Genomic DNA, 19,155 nt, shown 5'->3' on the forward strand with positions numbered 1-19,155 from the left:
CACAGGTCCTCAATATAGCCTCTTTTTTTGCCTTCACAGTTTCAGCAACAAATCGCTGTGTATAAAGTAGGGCTGTGTGAAGCTTTAGGTGGTAATTCGATTCAGAGGAGATTCAGCCCAATTTGGTGGCCGAATCTCCAAATCCAAATCAAATCAGGGAACCAATAAAAAGGTTGGAATTGATTTGAAGCTCTCCGAATTTTCAGAAAAAATTCAGAGAGCTTTGATGATTCGGGCAGTACCTGGTGGCTGCAGCAGGGAACTGGAGCAGGACTTGGAGTCAGTAAGTAGGGGGCGGTAGATGGGGGGGCAGAAGGAGGGGGGAGGGGCTTGCTGCAAAGACTGCAAAATCGGTTTCATGTGTGGCCCATGAAAATCACTTTGTCTTGCCAGGATTTAGGTAGGTCCCTAGGCATGGCTTGTTCCAGAAACACAAGCAAGGGAGAAAAAAAAGGAAGCAATGTCAAAAATGTAAATACACTTGTTCTTAAGTTCAAGAGGAAAAGGACAGCCAATCTGTTGAACTAATCCAGATGAATGGAAAAAAAATACTAGCGATGTTATGGTAGGAGTCTACTGTAGTCCACAGAATTGGAAAGAGAAGATAGGTGAGGCATCTTTCAAATTTTTCAGGTATGAGCTAATGTTAACAGCAAGGGGGAGGTATAAGTTCCTTGATATCAGCTGTAAGAAAAATAATATAAACAAAAAATGTCCAAAATGTTTTAATGTGTGTACAGGATAACTCTGTTTCAGAAACTTAAGGAAAAAAACTAAGGAGCCTTAAATCTTGGATCTGGTTCCAACCAGTGTGGATGAGCTGGATGTAAATATTCAAGGTACTGAAAAGTAAAGACGTGATTGTGATATAAGACTATTACTAGCCTAAATAAAGGAAGGCAGGAAATCAGCAAAACAAAAGACACTGGGTATGAGTCCATGAATAGACAAATTAAAAGAATGAAGGGTCCAAAAAAGTTGGCAGTTCCTGAGAGACTTCTATTGGAGACACAACATCAATCTGTTACAGTGCAGAAGAAAGAAGAACCACAAAAAACTAATGTGACTGCAGGAATAGCTTTTTAATTACCATAAAATCAAAAAATGGCTGCAAAAGATATTGAAGTTAATGAGAAAGGACTCTAAAAATATGGCCGATGAAAAACAAAAATTTTTAGAAAGATATTAAAACTTACCAGTAAATAATCCAGTAAACCCATTTTCAGCAACAATTTTCTTCATTACTGTCCAAGTTGATGCAGACTTCCTCTGTGATACTAAGTATAATACAGCAAAGAGAGCATGAACTAAAAACACTGCCATCAAAGAAAAATTTGTAGAAAATGTTTTTGAAAATTAGAGGGCATTGCATCAGTAAAATACACTAGTGGTTATGTTAGTCACAGATTTTTCAATTCATTTTAGGTTAATTTTATCCATACTGTTCGTATGTGCCAAGTTGAGATAGGCATTGAGGCAGCCGTATTTTCTTGAATTTTAAGTCTCTATAGACCAAGAAGCTATTTCTTTTGTGCCTGTGTTTAACTTTAGTTTCTCGCACAGGTTTTAGAGAAACATCCACTATTTCTACTGATTTTTTCCTAGAAGATTCTTTGTAGCTAATCCACTCATGCTACTCTCACACATTTTCTAATAGACCGCTAATAAAACAGACTCAGCTTTTTGATTATACCATAATATTACAGCAATGATCTAATGTCCATTGAAGTTGATGGGAGTTTTCATTTGCCCAAAACGAACAGGGGAAAAATATATACATACTGAATCTGTCATAGCTTTCAGTGCAGCAGTAACTATCTGTGACTAAGTAATAAAATTCTTCCTTTCATACCTACTCCTTTAGGTTACTGTAGTAGCTACTGTTGCATATTTCCCCATTACGCCTTCACTGCTCATCACTCTTCTCTTTGAAAGGGAGCAGTAAAAGGGGAAGAGCAAAAATAAAACAGTTGAACATAATATAGTGCCTTCCTAGTTGAAACGCACTAAAAAGCTAAAGAAGAAAAGCTAATTTCATTCCAAAACCCAAAAATACTAAAGGAGGGCTAGACTGCTGATGCTTCTATTTTCTAAGAGGGTGGATGGATTGATGTATATTTTGAAAAACAGTAGCAGAGCTATATATGCAAATATTTTTATCAAGTTATCCACATCCACTCCAAAGCTTTGTCCACAAAGGACTATTTGTGTTCAGTTTTTGCATATGTAAATCATATCCAACCTGGAAAAACGTATAGTAATCAGAGCCCCTACTGCCCAATTCCAACAGCATGCTCATTGTTCCCGTTGTTCTACAGCAGGGTTGCCAAAGATCTGTGCTATGGACTTGTTATCCATCCCATGGGTAGAATTCAAAGTGCAGAGCCATGTCATGTGGCCCACAAGACCAGAAATTAGGTAGCAATAGAAACAGAGGTTGCTGAAGCTCTGGGAGCTGTAGCAATTAAAGTTCAACTGCGAAATTTTTGGCACTATATAGGTCAGATGACTTTGACACTCCCCCCTCCCGTTCTATAAGTTTTTATGAAACAAAACATTACTACCAGTGTTACCCGCCTCTTATCTTTTCACTCCTGCAAATCATTAACACACATCAAACAGCAATTTCCCCAGAAGTATTCCAGAAGATGTTAAGAGTTTGGAAAAGAAAGAGACCTATTGCCAGAGCTTGGAGATGCACTTTAAATTTTTTCCTTGTCTTCCCTTCCTCAAGTCCCCATTAAAAATGATAACAATCCAACCAGAACAAACACATTAGATGTAAAGGTTTCTCATCTTTCTTTCGGCCAACAAGCTAAAGTATATAAAAAGCTCTACCTCCTTACTAAAGCAATGAAGTGTACTTTATTTAAGCCTTCTGTTCTGGGGAGAATTTCACCATTTTGGGGGGAATGAGAAAGGGGAATAATTATTAACGTAATGTAAAATGTAAAGAACATTAAAAAATCTGATTCCAAGGAACTTACTATTTAAGGTCTCACATTCCCAAAGTTGAGTCTGCTTGTGTGTTTTCACCACATCAAAAGGTAAAGTTAAAAGAGCTGCAATCTATGAGAACAATATTAATTGATAATTTGTAATAGATTTCATTTTTATTTATACATTTATAGATATAATAGCTTAATGTTAGACCAGACTTTGTTATTTTTGTAGTTGTCCCAAACTGAGATTTGTGTAGCTAGTTATAATTTAAAAATAGATTTGCTATTGCAATTTAGCGTATAAGCTAACAAGTCAATGATGCAAGCCATAATTACATTTAATTAAATATTCAATCTAGTATAGCTGCTTAGAAAACCTAGATTGCATGAAATATTAATAATATAAGGTTGTACCTTTAAGGATCTAAGACTCCTTCCAAAAGGAAAAGGATTGTAACCAAAGCAGTCACTCAATCCTTTTGTACTGAACCTAGCACTCCTCAAAATTTCCATTTGTCATTAATTGATAATCCGTCCTGGATTATCCTTCACAACTAGTTTGGAGAGAAGGCCTTCATAACTGGAGGTGCACTTAATACAGGACTAAGTCAAAATTGTTTACTTATGCTATGGTGAAATCTCTGGAAGAACGCTGCTCATCTCTACAAACGGCTTACAGCAACAGTATGTACAAGTGACAGCTTCCATTTGGGCAAGATTCACAAGCAGAAAGAATTCAAACATGATCTTTCCTCCTACATTCTGTATGTGTCCTCTCAGTTATCTCTTTCAAGCCCCCTTCCTGAAATGGGAACCAACAGCAAGTATTTCTGCACTCATACGGACTTCCACTAAGGTCAGTAGAACTATGAATGGGTGCAGGACTCTACTATTTAATCAACTGGGGAGATGGGCTTTACATTGTAAACAACTCGGGGAAAGATACTATACTTTAGCACATGCATTGTCAAAACTAGCTTCATTAGCAATACTACTTCATTAGAAATATTACATTTACTCGAATCTAAGATGACCCTGAATTTAAGACAACCCCAATAATTAGATTCCATATATGGAAAATGTATATATTTGTTACAATTTTCCAGGTGTAGAACCTAAGGATCAGAGGGTTGTCTTGCACTCATCCCCACCTCCAACTGGTACAGCATGGAAAGTAGTGGCTGTAGGGGAGTCAAGTAACCTCACTGCCCTATGTCTCCACCCTTATTCCCTCTGCAGCCTATCTGTTCTCCCTGCCATTTGCACCCCGCTACCCCCAGCTTCCCACAGCCTCTGCTTCTTCCCTTCCACTCCCCAGTCTCCTCTTCTTCTCTCCCTCCCCTCCCTCCCCCATAACAGCTGGTAGAAGCACAGCCCTTGCCAGACATGCAGCAGTGTCAGCACTGCTGATTAGCCAGGGAGAATCCATGCAGCTGTGTTGGTGCTGCTGACTGGCCAGGACCCAGCCACTGCTACTGCCTTTACCCAGGGTGGCACAGAAAAGTGTCTGCTGCCAAATCCCTCCACTGCTGAATGTGGCATGTCTGTGGTCCAGATCAAAAGGCTCCCTGGATCGGATCTGGCCCAAGTGCCACAGGTTACTGACCCCTGCTTAAAAATACTCACAGTGGGTGTGTCTACATGAGACGCACACAAATTGTGATGCCACAGGTATGTTGCCATAGCAATGTGCTCCCTCGCTATAGCGCGTCACTACATTGACGTAGCAGCTAAAAATAACCACGTGCCACCGGCACAATGCAATAATGGATGTTACCGCACAGTACGGGCACATGTAGATGTGCCCACTATGTAGGCAATCTCATACACTTTTTTGCTGATATATAGAACCTCTCAATGAATGAAGGGTAATTTATTCATGCTTTATATAAAATAATATTACTATAAAATAGCAGTGACAAAAAAGTAGACTTACAGATCCAGATATAGCCCCTGACGTAAAACACATCATAAATGTTGGTTCATGCATGTCAAATCTCTTGCACAGCCCCTCCTTGAGGTGTTCATAGTTGTACCAGTACATTGCTAGAGGTATAAAAAGACCAATAAAACTCCAAAACCATAAATTTGCAACAAGCAACAAACTGGTATACTGAGCACAGTCTCCTTTTCCAGAGAAGAAATTAGCTTCCCCACTTAAATGCTGATTGGGGACAGGGAGAAAGGGAGAAGAGTATATTGTATAGGAGAAAATACAGTATTCAGGTAGCCAGTACTCTAGTTTAATCAGTGCTCGGTTCCACTGTAGCAATTCCTTTGTTATTAAACACTACAGCAGTGTGTACAATTTACATAGAACAAGTTTTTTTTTTTTGAAGTTATTGGTTTACATTTCTTCACATGAACTAGACAGTTTATAAAATACATTTTATTGCATTTTCAGTTATTTTACACTTTATATAAACCTTATTAAAACAGTTTTACAAAGTTAAATGTGGCCTTCCATGAGAGAGAGTTACGTGCCATCCCCCCAAAACTATCTTAAATTTTTATCCTGATGCTGACACACAGGCACTGGGAATGCTTCAGCAAGGGGCTACATTGTAAGACAACTTGAGGAACAATTAAATTAAGGGGACAATGATTTTGGATGGAGGGCAGCTTAAGGAGGTTTGGTTAGTTTGACGGCTGCATAGGTAGCCCTGCCCCTTGATAGTTGCCCCATCCCCTGGTCACCATCTTGGGACTAGACATACCACCCCTCACCTTTGCCACTGGAAATCCCTCCCCTTTCTCCCCTGGTAATACTCCTTTTGGGAGAGGGGGCTGCCATTTTGGAACCAGAAAAATAACCAAATCGTACACTAAAAATGAAACACCTATGACATTTTAATTTTATTACAAAAAATAGTTTTGTCATGATTTGTCTTTGCGTAGTATATGTAGAGGTGATTGCGTAACTCAAAAGCAGGGGGTTATAAGGAGGTGTGGGGGGCTCACAGGGTATGTTGGGGGTTGTGTGTATGTGGGGGCAGAGTGGGGAGGTGTGAGGGGACCACCCTTTGCATTCTCCCCATGGTGCAGCAGCAGGCGGGGCCACTCAGGGTGCTCATGCCCAGTGCTGGTGTCTGGTGGGGTGCAGCTCTGGCCAGCACTGCACATCACAGTGAGGCACATCCCCTGCTGGGCAGTCTCTATCACCAGTGCTCCCTGCCATGCATGCACAGCCCCCAACACTCGTGCAGCGAGGGAGGGAACCCCGCATGTGAGAGCTGGCTGCCTTCCCTGGATCTGTGTGGCTAGGGTTGGCAAAGGGAGCCAGCTCCAGTGCACAGGGCTTCCCTCCCGTGCCGCAAGAGCACAGAGGTTGTGCATGCATGGCAGGGAGTGCCAGCAATAGACACTGCCCAGCAGGAGCTGCATCCCTCATCACAATGTACAGTGCTGGCTGGAGCTGCATGCTGCACAAGCACCTAAATCGGGCATGAGCGCCCCCCGCCTGGTGCTGCTACTGCTGCTGCCACCACCTGCGGGGCCGTATTTTGTCCGTCCCTGGTTTATATTGTGTTCCACAGGTCAGAACTGCAGCACTTGTCTTTGCATACTAACCACAACTAAGTGCATCGGTTGAGACAGTACTGAATTACAGAGGAAACTGTTGAAATAGGCTGGTAGATGTAGGTATCATGAACTATAAGGACTGCATGTATATCCTGACGGATCAATTACGCCTCATTTCAGTTTTGCCTTTAGAAAGAGATAAACAAAGGCAAAGATTTAAGATTTAATCTTGAATATTTCTGCAGTGTGGCAGCTCTCACTCTTAGCTAACTCAAGAGGAGCTCACTTGAGTGGAAGGAAGTGTGGAATGCTAATGTCTGGGTTGTAGATGGCAAAGTTGAAGTTGCATTGGAGTAGTGGCAAGTACTTGGCTTTCTGTTTCCTAGTTTTTAGAGAGCTGAATTTGCCATCCTCCACATTTTGGAAGGCAAGAGACAAAGTTAGGCAACCTTAACCCTATGTTAACAAAGTTTTAAAGACATTCATCTAGTTTATTTATTTATTTTAAAGATAAATAGACTTTTTTCCTGGCCATATATGTCAGCTTAATTTTCCCCCTGGCTGCCTCTGGCTCTTTGTCAATAATCATCCTTGATACAGAAGTCATTCGCTGTTCATTTAGTATAGCACAGCATACTGTTTCCTCCTCAGCTCTCTTCTCTGCATGGAGCTGGGCATGGACAAGACTTGCAGACTGAGGTGCAGATGCTCCAGCAGTGCAGTAATTGACATGAAGTTATGGGGACATATAATGAAGGTGGAACAGAAGTGAGTGTCATAATGAAAATTTGGGGAAAACAGCAGAAACTGCCCATATCCTCAAAGGAATAGCTCTTACATCCTCTTTTTCTTTTCACATTCCCTTGTACTGTTTGGCCTCCCCTTTCCAATACAAGCAGCAACATCAAAAAGAAGGGTCGTCCCTTCCCTAGTGCCTAAGGGAGTATGGGAAATAATGGAAACTGGAGTTTCCTTTCTCAGATCAGGAAGCAGTGGAGGAATTCCAGACTCCCTTGAGTCACGTAGCCTGGGTAAAAGAGCTTTTTTGGGGGCAGGAGGTATATGTAGTAGGATGGGGGTGGGAGAACATAAATTACTCCCTTCGACTTCCTCCTGAAGTATGTCACTGGAAGGGAATGTACTTAATTTCTCCTCCATCTTTTCATTTGATTCTTTCAGTGCTTCTAGGTGCTTCAATACTTTTCCTCAAAAAGAAAAGGTCCCTCTGAAGACCCTTACTCATCACAACATCATACAGATTACACCTTTGGAAACCCAATTCTCTGGCAATGCTCTAGTCATTGAACATATCATTCAGGTGGTCCCTTACACCACTGTTTGCTCTAACCCCTTCCATGCCCATTGCTCTAACCACCCTTGCAAATCACAAGTAAAGGATTTTGACTCTGTGGTGTGGATTCTACAGGGCAGTGTTCATTTCCATGAACCAGAGGTCAGCAATGGTTTCTAGCATGGGTCAGAGGCAGGGTGGCATTAGGACCTGACCACTCCTGCTTCTCCCTGCTGTTCAGCTGCATTGCAGTATGGCAAAGGATGCTCTCCACTGGAACTTACGCTGTCTGGCATGGCCAGAGCTCCCCCTCCACCAAAGCCCCAGGTGGCCAACAGCGGCATGGTGCAGGGAGTACTCCCCTTCACCAGGGCCTGAGGTGTCTAACAGTGGCGCAAAGCAGAAAGACCCCCATGCTGCCAAATGCTGTTGAAGGCATGGCTCTACAAATCAGATAAAAAGGCTCCAAGGGCCATAGGTTGCCAATCCCTGCCATAAACCTCTGACTTAGTGCACTGCTCAATGTTTAACTCACAAAAACATTCTGAAGAAGCAGACTTACACAGATGTCTTACTCCATGTAAACAAAAGTACAAGTGCTTTGCAGTGCAATAACTTAACTTTTGAAATGTATCTGAATTACTCTTCAGTTCTTTTCAAGAGCTGATCTCATAGGCAGTCCATGCTATAATGAGTAGATGTCAGGGTCTTAGATTTCCCTAGCGTTGCATCAGAAAAACTGTAAGGATCTGAAAATCTTAGAAGCAATTCATTATAAGGCAGGGGTGGGCAATTATTTGTGCTGGAAGGCCATTTATTGAGTTTTGGTGAGCTGCTGAGGGCTGGGGAGGGAGAGGGTGCAGCCAGGGAGATGTCAATTGATCTTACCCAGCCTGCCAGCCACCACTGGGAACCTGAGGGAGGGCTGCGCCCCATGCTGCTATGCTCTGCTCTGATACAGCCAGGCCAGGCCACACAATGCGCAATAAGCAATGTGCACCAATGTGCAATAAGCCACTGTACCATACCAGAAAAGTGATAACACTCATGTAATTTTCTAAATATTATTTTTATGGGAGTTTTATGTCAGAAATGTGTTGTTTAGATAATCACAAATTTGCACCACAATCTGCACCCCCAAAAATATAATACATTTCAAGAGAATCCAAGTCTGTGTGATTTTATAGCACCAGGAACAGTCATCTTTTGAACAATAAGCAAACCACAATTTTATCTATAGCATAGCACAACGTTATGAAATTCTGAGAAAAAATTCTAAGGGGACTGACAAGCAAATATTCCCCATAACACAAACTCTGAAGAGAAATAAACCCTACCTGAGAAAGGAACGTCTCTAAGAACAGTAGGACCCCAGCCTCTCCACAAAGAAAGCCAACCATCTTTGGCTATTGTGTTACTGATGCACACATGTAATTGCCTGTAAGATAACTGGTGAGCCTGAAGTTTAGTTCTGACCAACTCCAGGGGGCTTATTACAGTTACTGAACCCACTGAAAAGGAGAAAACGATAAGACATGTTATCAATATTTAAAGCAGAAAATTCTGTTCAGAGTGCAGTTTCCCAAGAATGTGCTCTCCTTCCATTTCCATATTTTCAGTTTTGTCATAGATGTCTCTCCCAAAGTTGCTGCTTAAGTTATATCAACTATACAACCTCCCATGAAGGTGAGAACAACCTGATCATACATATGAACCCAGACTGGTGACTCCAAGGCGTAATTTAAATTTATACTTCAACAAAGATAAAAATGAGCTAAAATGTCAGCAGGTTTTTGTTAATAACTTGATTTTAAAATGTCAATTCCTGCATTAATCCTAAACTCTACTTAAAAAAAAGTTTTGCTTCTTGCTTATTAAAAATTAAAATGTAGCTCTCATTTTTAAAGTCCCTTTTTCTCTTTGTAAGTTACTTTTAAGTGGCTCATCCATTCTTTTTCTTTAGAAATATCAAATCAGGTCCTCTTTGTTTCTAGGAGGATTCAGATCCCAGCTGTGTCTATTATGAACTCTCTTACCATTTAACTTAAGAAGCAGGGAGCAATGACCCTAAACAGTCACACCCTTCCTACTAGCATCCTGGCAGATAAAGATATTCAACTTCCTGACTTCAGTTAATAGGAGTGATAAAACCTAAGGTATTGTCCCCGTTAAAAAGAACTGCAAGCAGAAGTACACCAGCCAGCAGTATGAAAAGATCACATCCTGCAGGCCATATAGATCTGCCAATGAAATCCCCCATGTGAATGCACATCTACCGGCAAAAGAATGTTTCTGCCTGTCGAGCTGATGTCCTTTTAGGGGAGCTAGTGTAGCCAGCAAGAGAAAACCACCTTCTGCTGGCAGGCTTGCATCCATACCAGAGGATTCTGCCAGTGGATCTTTCCTGCTATAGTTGCAATTGCAACACCACCATGGCAGCGGAGTGAGTCCAGAGCCAGTGCCAGCTGGAAGGGAGGCCTGTGGCACCCCACGCTCTGGGCTGGGCTCCTGCACTGCACTAGGCAGCCTCCTCCACTACCCGCCCCCACCCCACAGTGTCTCCTAGATGCCCCTCCCCTGCCATCACAGGTACCAGCTCCTTGGTGTCACTGGCCCAGTATGGCAGCTCCCCACTGCCCCCAAAAGGTTCACCTGCCCCCTTCTGCTGCTGGAGGGGCTTCCCCCTGCCCCTGTGCCCTGCTGCAGCCCTAGCACCTGGACACCCCCAGTGCCAGCAGGCACACACTCCCCCTCGCACATCCATCCCCTCCACAACCCTCCCCAACAGTCCCCAAGCCCTGGCCCTCCAACCTCCATTCCCCACAAACATTCCTGCATCCAGCTGCTAAGGCTGCTCCCACCACCCCTCCAGGCCTCATGCCAGCCACATGCGTGCACGTGCAGATGCACATGGTGCTCCCTGCCTCCAATTGTCCTTCCCCTGCTCCCACCAGCAGAGCAAAGCAAAATCCTGGACACTTGTTCAGATTTTTAAAAAAAACTGCCTGGTCGGAGGACCCAAAAAGAGGATATGTCTGGGACCAGATGTATGGTAACCCTACATTACCTTTAAACTAGCATGTGACAAAAAATGTTTATTATTATAACCGCTGGAGACAAGGATTATTTTTTCTCTTGAAGAACCTTTAAGACAAGATATAAGTTACAAGGAGTTCCATGTCTAGGATTTCATAATATGCCTTTCAGTAACGCTGCTAAGGGCCTACCAATACATCCAAATTGAAGCTGGATAGAAATGAGCTATAAAGTTGTGTTATACATTTTCAAGCACCAACTTTGTAACTGGCTGATGCTCTTTATAGCTGGATGTATATTTTTATGCCATGATAATCATTTATTCCATGATAATTACTTTGCATGTGTGGCCAGCCTAAATTTATTGCCCAGTTAACCAGTTACAGTAGTTGTGTAATGTATGTAACGTGGCAGGGGCCTAAGAGAGACATAGCTAAAAAGCCTGGCTGAAGCGTTTCCACAGAATGTTATCCGAGTTCTAGTAAATAAATTAAATATAAAAGTATTTCTCTAGAAAAAGTAGAATCTAGCTCCCGTTTAAATTAGAACTAAGTTAAATAAGCATGTAATGTTGGGTTTTGTGTACAGTGCCTGCTATGAACAGGTATACTTAATTTTATCTTTAAACCACACCAAATGGGGCTTGAAATGTAAAATATCAGGAAAATGAATAGTAAAGAAAAATACTATAAAGTATAGATAATTTGACTCACATCTGCTTAAGGATCCAGCAAGAATTGGAATGAAGTCACCTTTTCCTAATGTAGCTCCTAAACCTTCACTTAGTTGATCATAGCAAGTAAAATAAATTACTGTGGTTGGAAGTGCCATCATTCTAAAATACAAATGAAAGAAATCTCAGTTACCACAAAGAAAAAAAACTTCAAAATCATTGTGATTAGTCATCCAATCTGAATTTTTTGCTTAAATAAAAAGATTAAAATTTAAATTATGTGTAAATGAGAAAAATCATCATGCTCATAAGCTGTAGCTCACAAATTTCTATTAAACCTCCATTAGCAAACTGTGGTAAAGATTCAAGTTCCTTCTGGAATTTTACCTTAATTCATGCAATTGTTTTCATAATCTGACAGACTACCCTGCTAAACGCTCTCACTTTTGAAGCGTGCTTTCTATGTTTCAGCTTTAATACTGATGCTTTTCTTTAACTCCGGCGATTATTTCTTTTATGTAGAACAGCCAATTAAATGAAACTCCACCTGTTTTCTGTTGATTCCTTATGGATACTTCATCCATAAGCCAGACACATGTAGCTTTGGCAACAGTCACAAATGAAAAATTGGTTATTTCTGGGCAATTTTTCTTTTTTGATCAACAAAAGTTTCAGTAAAAAATGTGGGCTTGTCACCCCAAAACAATTCACAAATTTAACCCAATTTCATTAAATAGTTCTTGCTGGAAAAATAAACAGTGGAGATGCTATACTTTTTGCAAATAGCTTATTAGCTAAGACATTCAGCCTTGATAAAGGAAACCCAGTCCAATTCCAATCTCTACCTGAAATATCACAATTTCCAGGCAAATATTTTTACCACCAGACTGTTGAGTATTTTGGGGTGCATGCTCTCAGTTCCTCTTGCTGCTGTTATTCCACCTTCTATAACATATGTATATATTATTTGCTAGTGCAGGAAGTAGAGGTTCAAGTGTTCCTCCTTGTGTGCTGCAATGTCACTCCCTTTCTCCCTCACTCACTGGGTCCATGAGTATTTAAGTCTCTTATACAAAATTGAACAACATCAGTAGGAGAAATAGAGAATAATACATCCCAACAAATTTGATACAATGACTAAGGCACTCTCCTGCAAGGTGGCTCATGTGCATTTAAGTCCACTTGAACTGAAAAAGTAAGTAAATCTGTATCTCTCCCATCCTTGGCAAGTATCTAACTACTTGGCTATTGGATAAAACGGGAACTAATTCTTCGTCTTCCTGTTTTGATAGTCCATCCTTTCGTTCCCTTTGGGGGGGTTTTAAGTGCCCAATGAAATTTTGTGTAAGGCTGAAAACAAAATGATTTTTTTTCGGTGCAACCCCCCCCCAAAAAAATTATTTTGGCTTAACTGGAACCATTATTTTTATTTTTTCATGCCAGATAAAGAACTAGTGCAGGGGGACTGGACCTGATGATCTATATTCCATTATCAATACACTATCACTAAGATAATTTAATCTAATATGGTATCAAATAACTTAGAAATAACTGCATATAAATGACCCTAGCCTGCCAATCCACTTCCCAAAAACGGCACTGGATGAAGCTGACAAATCAGGTTTAATAAACTTTATGGAAAACCAGTTATAGTGTAGACCTCTCTTTAAGAAGAGTCTTTCTCCAATCAAGAAACCAGTCCTATTCTTAGGCCACAAACAAAAGAATTTGCACATTGATATTATATAAAAACAGTTTGCACAGTAGCGTAAAACCATGCTAGGAACTAAGAAGTTGTTATCTATGTTAGTCTGAAGTCATTCAGAAGGTAAGGCAAGGTGGGACCTTAAAAACTAACTGGTTCAGAGAGCAATGAGCTAACAGACAGAAACTTAGCACCTGGTTACATTAACTGAATATGCTTATACAATGTGGTGATTATGCGACCTCACTGCTAGGTGGTAAAGAGACTGGTATCTCCCAGTACCTCTTGTGGCCTGCTTTCTTGGTGCCTTGTAGCATAGAAACAGCTATTCCTTTTGGGAAATCAGGCCTGAAGTGCCTGAAGTCTCAGGTGTAAATTTTCACTGGTTAAAGCCACAGAATTACTGTCATTTCACATCCTCTGCAGGTACAGCATAGACCCTTTTTGTTTTGAGCTCCTTTCTCTATTGCTATCATATGGCAATATACACGGCATCGCAGCACTGAGTCTGTAGTCACCTCATTACCCTTGACAGCATGAATACCCAAGTCGCTGAGGTGACTTACCAGAGCTATGGAATGACTGACTGATCTCAGAAAGTACATAATAGAACCACATGACATGCTCTTGGCAAAAACCAGAAAGCTGCTAAAAGACTTTAAAAACCCAAACAGTCACAAACCCAAGCAGAACAGCCTGCTTTGGACACTGTACACTGTGTACCCTGGTTCACAGGGAAAAAAGTGCAGACTGAGAAAGCGCTACTGCAGATATGGGACAATCAGCAGTGGTGGGAGACCATCAGGATGATGAATGCCACATTCTTTTAGATTTACACACAGCTAACCCCAAAGCTGAGGAAGCAGTATACCAACCTAAGAGTTCCTCTGAGTGTAGAGATACAGATGGCAATAGCCCTTTGGAAACCTGAGACCTTGTGACTCCCACCTGCCCATGGCAAAATGGACATATTTACTGCTGGGTCTGCCATTTGTGAGGTTTGTGCAACCAAAGAAACACTTTCTCCACATTTCCAGTCCTCAGGAGGTCATCCATAAATTAACTCATATGGAGCTCCCCAATTGCACTGATGTGATTTATGACATTTATAATCTAAGCTTTTGTCCTCTCCACTGTAGCTTGCAGTACATCATCAGAAATGACTGTCTTAGCTGCAATGGAGGATGCTATATATCACCGTGGGAGATTCATGGATGTCACTGCCAGATGGTCATTAAAGGTGCCTCATGCCAGGGTTTTCCACAGCCGTACACCTGACTTCCTGTGATGAAGCAGGGACTGTTTTCCAGTGTTTATGCTGGAAGCAACATCAATGGAGTGATCCTGCCCATTGATTCTAAGTGACCCAGTTTTCCCACTCTTCCCATGGCTTATAAAGCTGTGCATAGGGCATCTGAAACCTACAAAGGAATTATTCAATTACCAGCCTGGCATCTGCAGAGTGAACATGTCTCTGGGCAGCTCAAGCCCAGGTGGAGGGTGCTCAGCCTTCAGCTGGACCCATCCAGCCATCACCTTCCCAAGATGATGCTAGCTTGCACATCCTGTAAAACATTTGCAAAACAAGGGGCAAGTCACTGGATGACGAGTGGGCAGTAGAGGCCAAGCAACTTTCTCAGCGGTATTAGCAACCACAGCCAGTATTCCATGAAACCACCATCGGCAAAAATTTCATGCAGGATGCCCTGATTGTCAGGCATCTGGATTTTCCATTTCTGACAGAAAAATGGAGAAAAATGTGGATTTCTTGTTTTAATGGAAAAACACATGGATTGTCCACTTCTGCAAAGAGCTCTTTGCAGGCTGGCAGAGTTCCAGCCTGCAAGGACTAGGGGGAGCGGGGCAGGGCAGTCAGGCCAGGGCGCCATGTGCATGTTTATGCACATGGCTGCCAGGCAGCCTGGAGAGCAGCTCTTGCAGGTAAGTCTGGGGGAAGGAAGGGGGAAATCAAGGCCCCCCCCCATAGGGAGGGAGGGAGCAAGCTGAGCAGGACAAGGGCTGGGACTGGGCATGCACTGTGTGGGGTTTGAGGCCTGGGGCTAGGACCTGGGCAGGGAGCAGGATGGGGCCTCAAACAGCTAGTGCAGGAGGCAGGGGGAGTGAGGCTGGCTCCCTACTGCTGTATGCAGTCCCAGGGGGCATGTGCTCCCCACATCTGTGCATGGGGCAGGGGCAAGCTGTCTACTGTAGGCTTGGACTCCCTGCCCTCCCACAGCAGGTGGGATCCAGAACAGGAGAGCAGACCAGGGCCAGGTGGGGAAGATCCTTGCCACTGAGCCCCATGCCACCCTGGCAATGCACCCTCTGCCCACCCCACAGAAAAAGGAGTTGTGCCCTCGCTGCAGTGGAACGGCCAGGGACGACGTCACCAGGCAGCTACAGGGCTCACAGTGGCAAGGAGTTTCCCTGCTCAACCCCACTCTGCCCTGCCATGCCAGGTTCCACCCACGGGGCTGCTGAAGCCCTGAGGGAGCGCAGCAGGGCAGGGAGCCCGAGCCCACGCTGGGCAACCCACCCCTGCCCCATGCACAGATCTGGGGGCACAGGTTTCCCCAGACACCAGGAGTGCATCTAACAGCAGGGAGCCACGCCCCGCACTGCCCAAGCCCACAGCGGGCAGCCCGCACCCACTCCCCCCATGGTCTCCATTCTGCTTATGCCACCCATGGGAAAGGGGAAGCCAGGCTCCACACTCTGCTATGCTGCAGCAGCTGCCACCTCTGGCAAGCAGCAGCTGGAGCTCAGGTGCTGCTGTAGGAGGCAAGGGGCTGCATACCTAGGTTCCTGGCCTCATAGCCCTGGCAGCTGGGGGGCCCCTATGGCATGGGCATTACTATCAGGGCCAGGGGACTGTGGCTTGGGAGTGAGAGGCCTAGGCCTATGTTTTATGAGCTAAGGGGGCATGGGGAGCTCTAATTTTTCATGATAAAAAACTAGAGGTGCACCAATCCATCGGTCCATATCACATCAACACTGATAAAAGGAAAATTGACATTATTGGCTACATCAGCCAAAAAAAGCCAATTGCTGATAATGTTGCTGATAAATGCTGCATACATATCCAGAGTCGCACCATGCATGTGGCCAGGAGTGCAGCCCAGCAACGTGGAGAGCAGCGTCTGGCTGGTCAGTCTGTTGGGGGAAGGGGAGGGTTGGAGTGTGGGGGGACGCAAATGGAGGCCCCTGCAGTGAGGGAGTGAATGGGACTAGGGCAGGTGCTGCCCAGCCAGGGTGGGGCAGGGTGCGAGACAGAGCCACCTGCTCGTCTGGGGGAGGGCAGCTCCCGCCACTGCGTGCACCCCGGAGTAGGCATGGGGGACATGTGCTCCCACCCCACTGGATCTGTGTGCAGGGCTAGGATGCGCTGCCCACTGCATGCTCGGAGCGGGGCCTGCTCCAGCCTCTTCCTGGAGGCTGCCACTGAGAGGAGGGACTATGGGAGAGGCTACAGCCACTCTAAAATTCACCGTAGCTCTGCTCTCAGTGCCATCACCTCCTGCCCTGGCCCACCTGGCCGGAGCACAGCTGCCTGGAAGAGGCTGGCGCAGCCACTGGCCTCTAATGTGCAGTCCGCCCTCATCCCACACACAGATTTGAGCTGACACATGCCCCCCATCCCTCACACGGGAGTGCACACAGCGGTGGGAGATGCCCCCTCTCCCTACCCCCCAGACGAGCAGTCAGCTATGTCCTGGGCCGACCCTGCCCCAGCTGGGCAGTGCCTACCCCTGCCCCAGCCCCACTCCATCCCTCACCACAGGGGCCTCAATCTGCACCCCCCACGCCCCTTTCCCACAACAGACTTACCAGCCGGATGCTGCTCTCCATGCTGCTGGGCTGCATATTGGCAATTGGACCGGTATCTGCCAATATGGCTGGTCAATAATTGGTCATCAGTATTGGCCCCAAGTTTTTTTTTTAAATCAATGCACCCCTAAAAAAACCCCAAAATCAGATACCAAAATGTATAGGTATTTAAAATGTATTTTATTATAATGATTGAGGCACTGGTAGGCTTCCAAATTGCTTTAAAATTGTAAATATATCAATAAAATGTGTTCAGCTGATACCTATATGTATAGTGGCATTTCATTTTAATCATGGATTTTGTTGGCTTTTATCAGAGAATTTGCAATTTTTTAGCAGAGAAAACCAGGATCTCTCCTGATCATTTAAGAAGCGATGGGAGGTTTGAACAAGAAGCAGGTTCACATTTTGCTGTTTGTACATGGAGCCAAGACTATACAAATCATGGAATGAACAAAGCTATTTTTATTTAGCAGACAAACAAATTAAATAATGCCAAAAGATCAAAGTGGCCTGTTAAAGAAAAAGGACTTTATGGGAGAATCTACACCAAGTGAACAGAGCAGGAGGCAATGAGGAAAAAACTATGTATTATACTGAGCTTTAACTCCTATGGGTGAATTCAAAGCCTCACTAGTCACTACATTGCTCTGTACCCTACAGACTGGAGTCCCACAGCACCAGGCGCATGTGAGAGTCACAGGGATAGAAAGAGCTCAGCTGTCATAAAAAGCTGTTCTTTCTCTTCAGAAAGAGAAGCAGAAGCTCAGCATATTGCTGACTGCTTGCTGATACCCCTAGCATGTGGTGTCATCAAGCAAAGTAAATTGGACAGCTCCACTGCACCATGCAAGCTGTTAGATGGAGGCCTGGGATGAATGCTGGGTATAGGAGAGAAGGCCACACACGAGCTGTCTTCTTCCACTCAGTCTGGTGGAACAAGACACCATGCACTGACCACTGTCTCTCTCTTTTTCCCAAACCCTAGGTTATTGTTCAGATGTTCCAGTGTCATCTTCACCCTGCTTGCCACGGAGCTCCTCCTGCCCTGTTTCACTGCAGACTTCCTGGCCAGAGTGATGCCTTCCCTCGTCAGGTTGCCATAGTAGTCCTGGCAGAATTCCATCCAAGAGGGTAAAATGTCCATGAATCTCACCCTCCAAAAAGACCAGCTCCCTATCCATTTCTATATCATCATTTTTCTTCTCCAGTACATTTGCTATTGATGAGAGTGACTTCGGGGTCCCTAGAACTGCAACTACTGAACTTGGAAGGTGAAAAATATAATGTATGGTGATTTTGTTCCAGCCTCAGCTAGAGACAATCCCTTAAACTCCCTGTAATTTCTGGGATTCCATTGATAAACTCTTCCTAGTCTTGAAAGACCTCTGCAACAGCCCAATGTCCCCTGCTGCTCCATTGTGCCAGTGGGCAACCAAGGTTGAGGAAACGCTGGGATAAGGCGACTGAGTCTTCTAGTGTCTGGCCCTCATAGCACCAGAGGAGCTAATGTCAGAGGTGAGTTCAGAAAGCTACCTCAAGGGAGGCTACAAAGCAGTGTAGGATCCTACTTGGCTAACCAATCACCCAGATCAAAAAGAAGATAGAGATGAATCTATATCAATATGGAGTTAGACCTGTTTCATACCAGGGCAAATTTGTCACTGACTGGGTGGAGTTATACCTATTTTGAGATATGTCATCTATCTATAGCTTTTTCAGCTAGTATAAAGCTAATTGTTTAAATGTCTTCTTGGTGCACACCTTTAGTGAGTGTGACATAAGTGTTGAAGCATAAACTTTCTGACTTTCTTGGCTCAGACAGAGGCCCCTTAATTAACTTATGCACCAATGACTTTGAAGCCTTGTCCTTTGAAACAGCTAGGTGCTAGAGTACAAACAAGATTAATTTAAACAGCGCTTTACTTTTGTTTACAAATACATATTTAGCAGTGTGTGGTCATTGAAGGCAAACGTAAGAGGTTCCACTGGGTGCCATAAGCTGTGGCAGGAGACTTGCAGTGTTATGCCCTGTACTTCATGAAACACAAAGTTCACTTGAAGGATAACTCCTGGGTTTGTCCACTTGGCTGAGATTAAAAATGCAGTAATGGTGCTCTGTAGAGGTCTGAATTACTATCCTTGTCAGGCTGATATA

General features: G+C 43.8%; 1 protein-coding gene across 2 annotated transcripts in view; it reads right to left on the reverse strand.

Annotated features, from left to right (window-relative positions):
* The window catches only part of SLC25A40 (solute carrier family 25 member 40), a 39,057-nt gene that overhangs the window by 8,216 nt on the left and 11,686 nt on the right, over positions 1 to 19,155 (reverse strand). The window contains exons 5-9 of one of the 2 annotated variants that reach the window (XM_019508372.1): positions 11,505 to 11,626; positions 9,093 to 9,266; positions 4,879 to 4,988; positions 2,988 to 3,069; positions 1,197 to 1,277 (exon numbers count right to left, since the gene is read on the reverse strand). In XM_019508372.1, the coding sequence (XP_019363917.1) occupies positions 1,197 to 1,277; positions 2,988 to 3,069; positions 4,879 to 4,988; positions 9,093 to 9,266; positions 11,505 to 11,626 (569 nt within the window). The remainder of the gene's footprint in view (positions 1 to 1,196; positions 1,278 to 2,987; positions 3,070 to 4,878; positions 4,989 to 9,092; positions 9,267 to 11,504; positions 11,627 to 19,155) is intronic. The other variant, XM_019508373.1, reaches the window with a different exon arrangement.

Source organism: Gavialis gangeticus, unplaced genomic scaffold, assembly GCF_001723915.1.
Source record: "Gavialis gangeticus isolate Ggan-Ray unplaced genomic scaffold, GavGan_comp1, whole genome shotgun sequence".
Taxonomy (NCBI): Eukaryota; Metazoa; Chordata; order Crocodylia; family Gavialidae; genus Gavialis; species Gavialis gangeticus.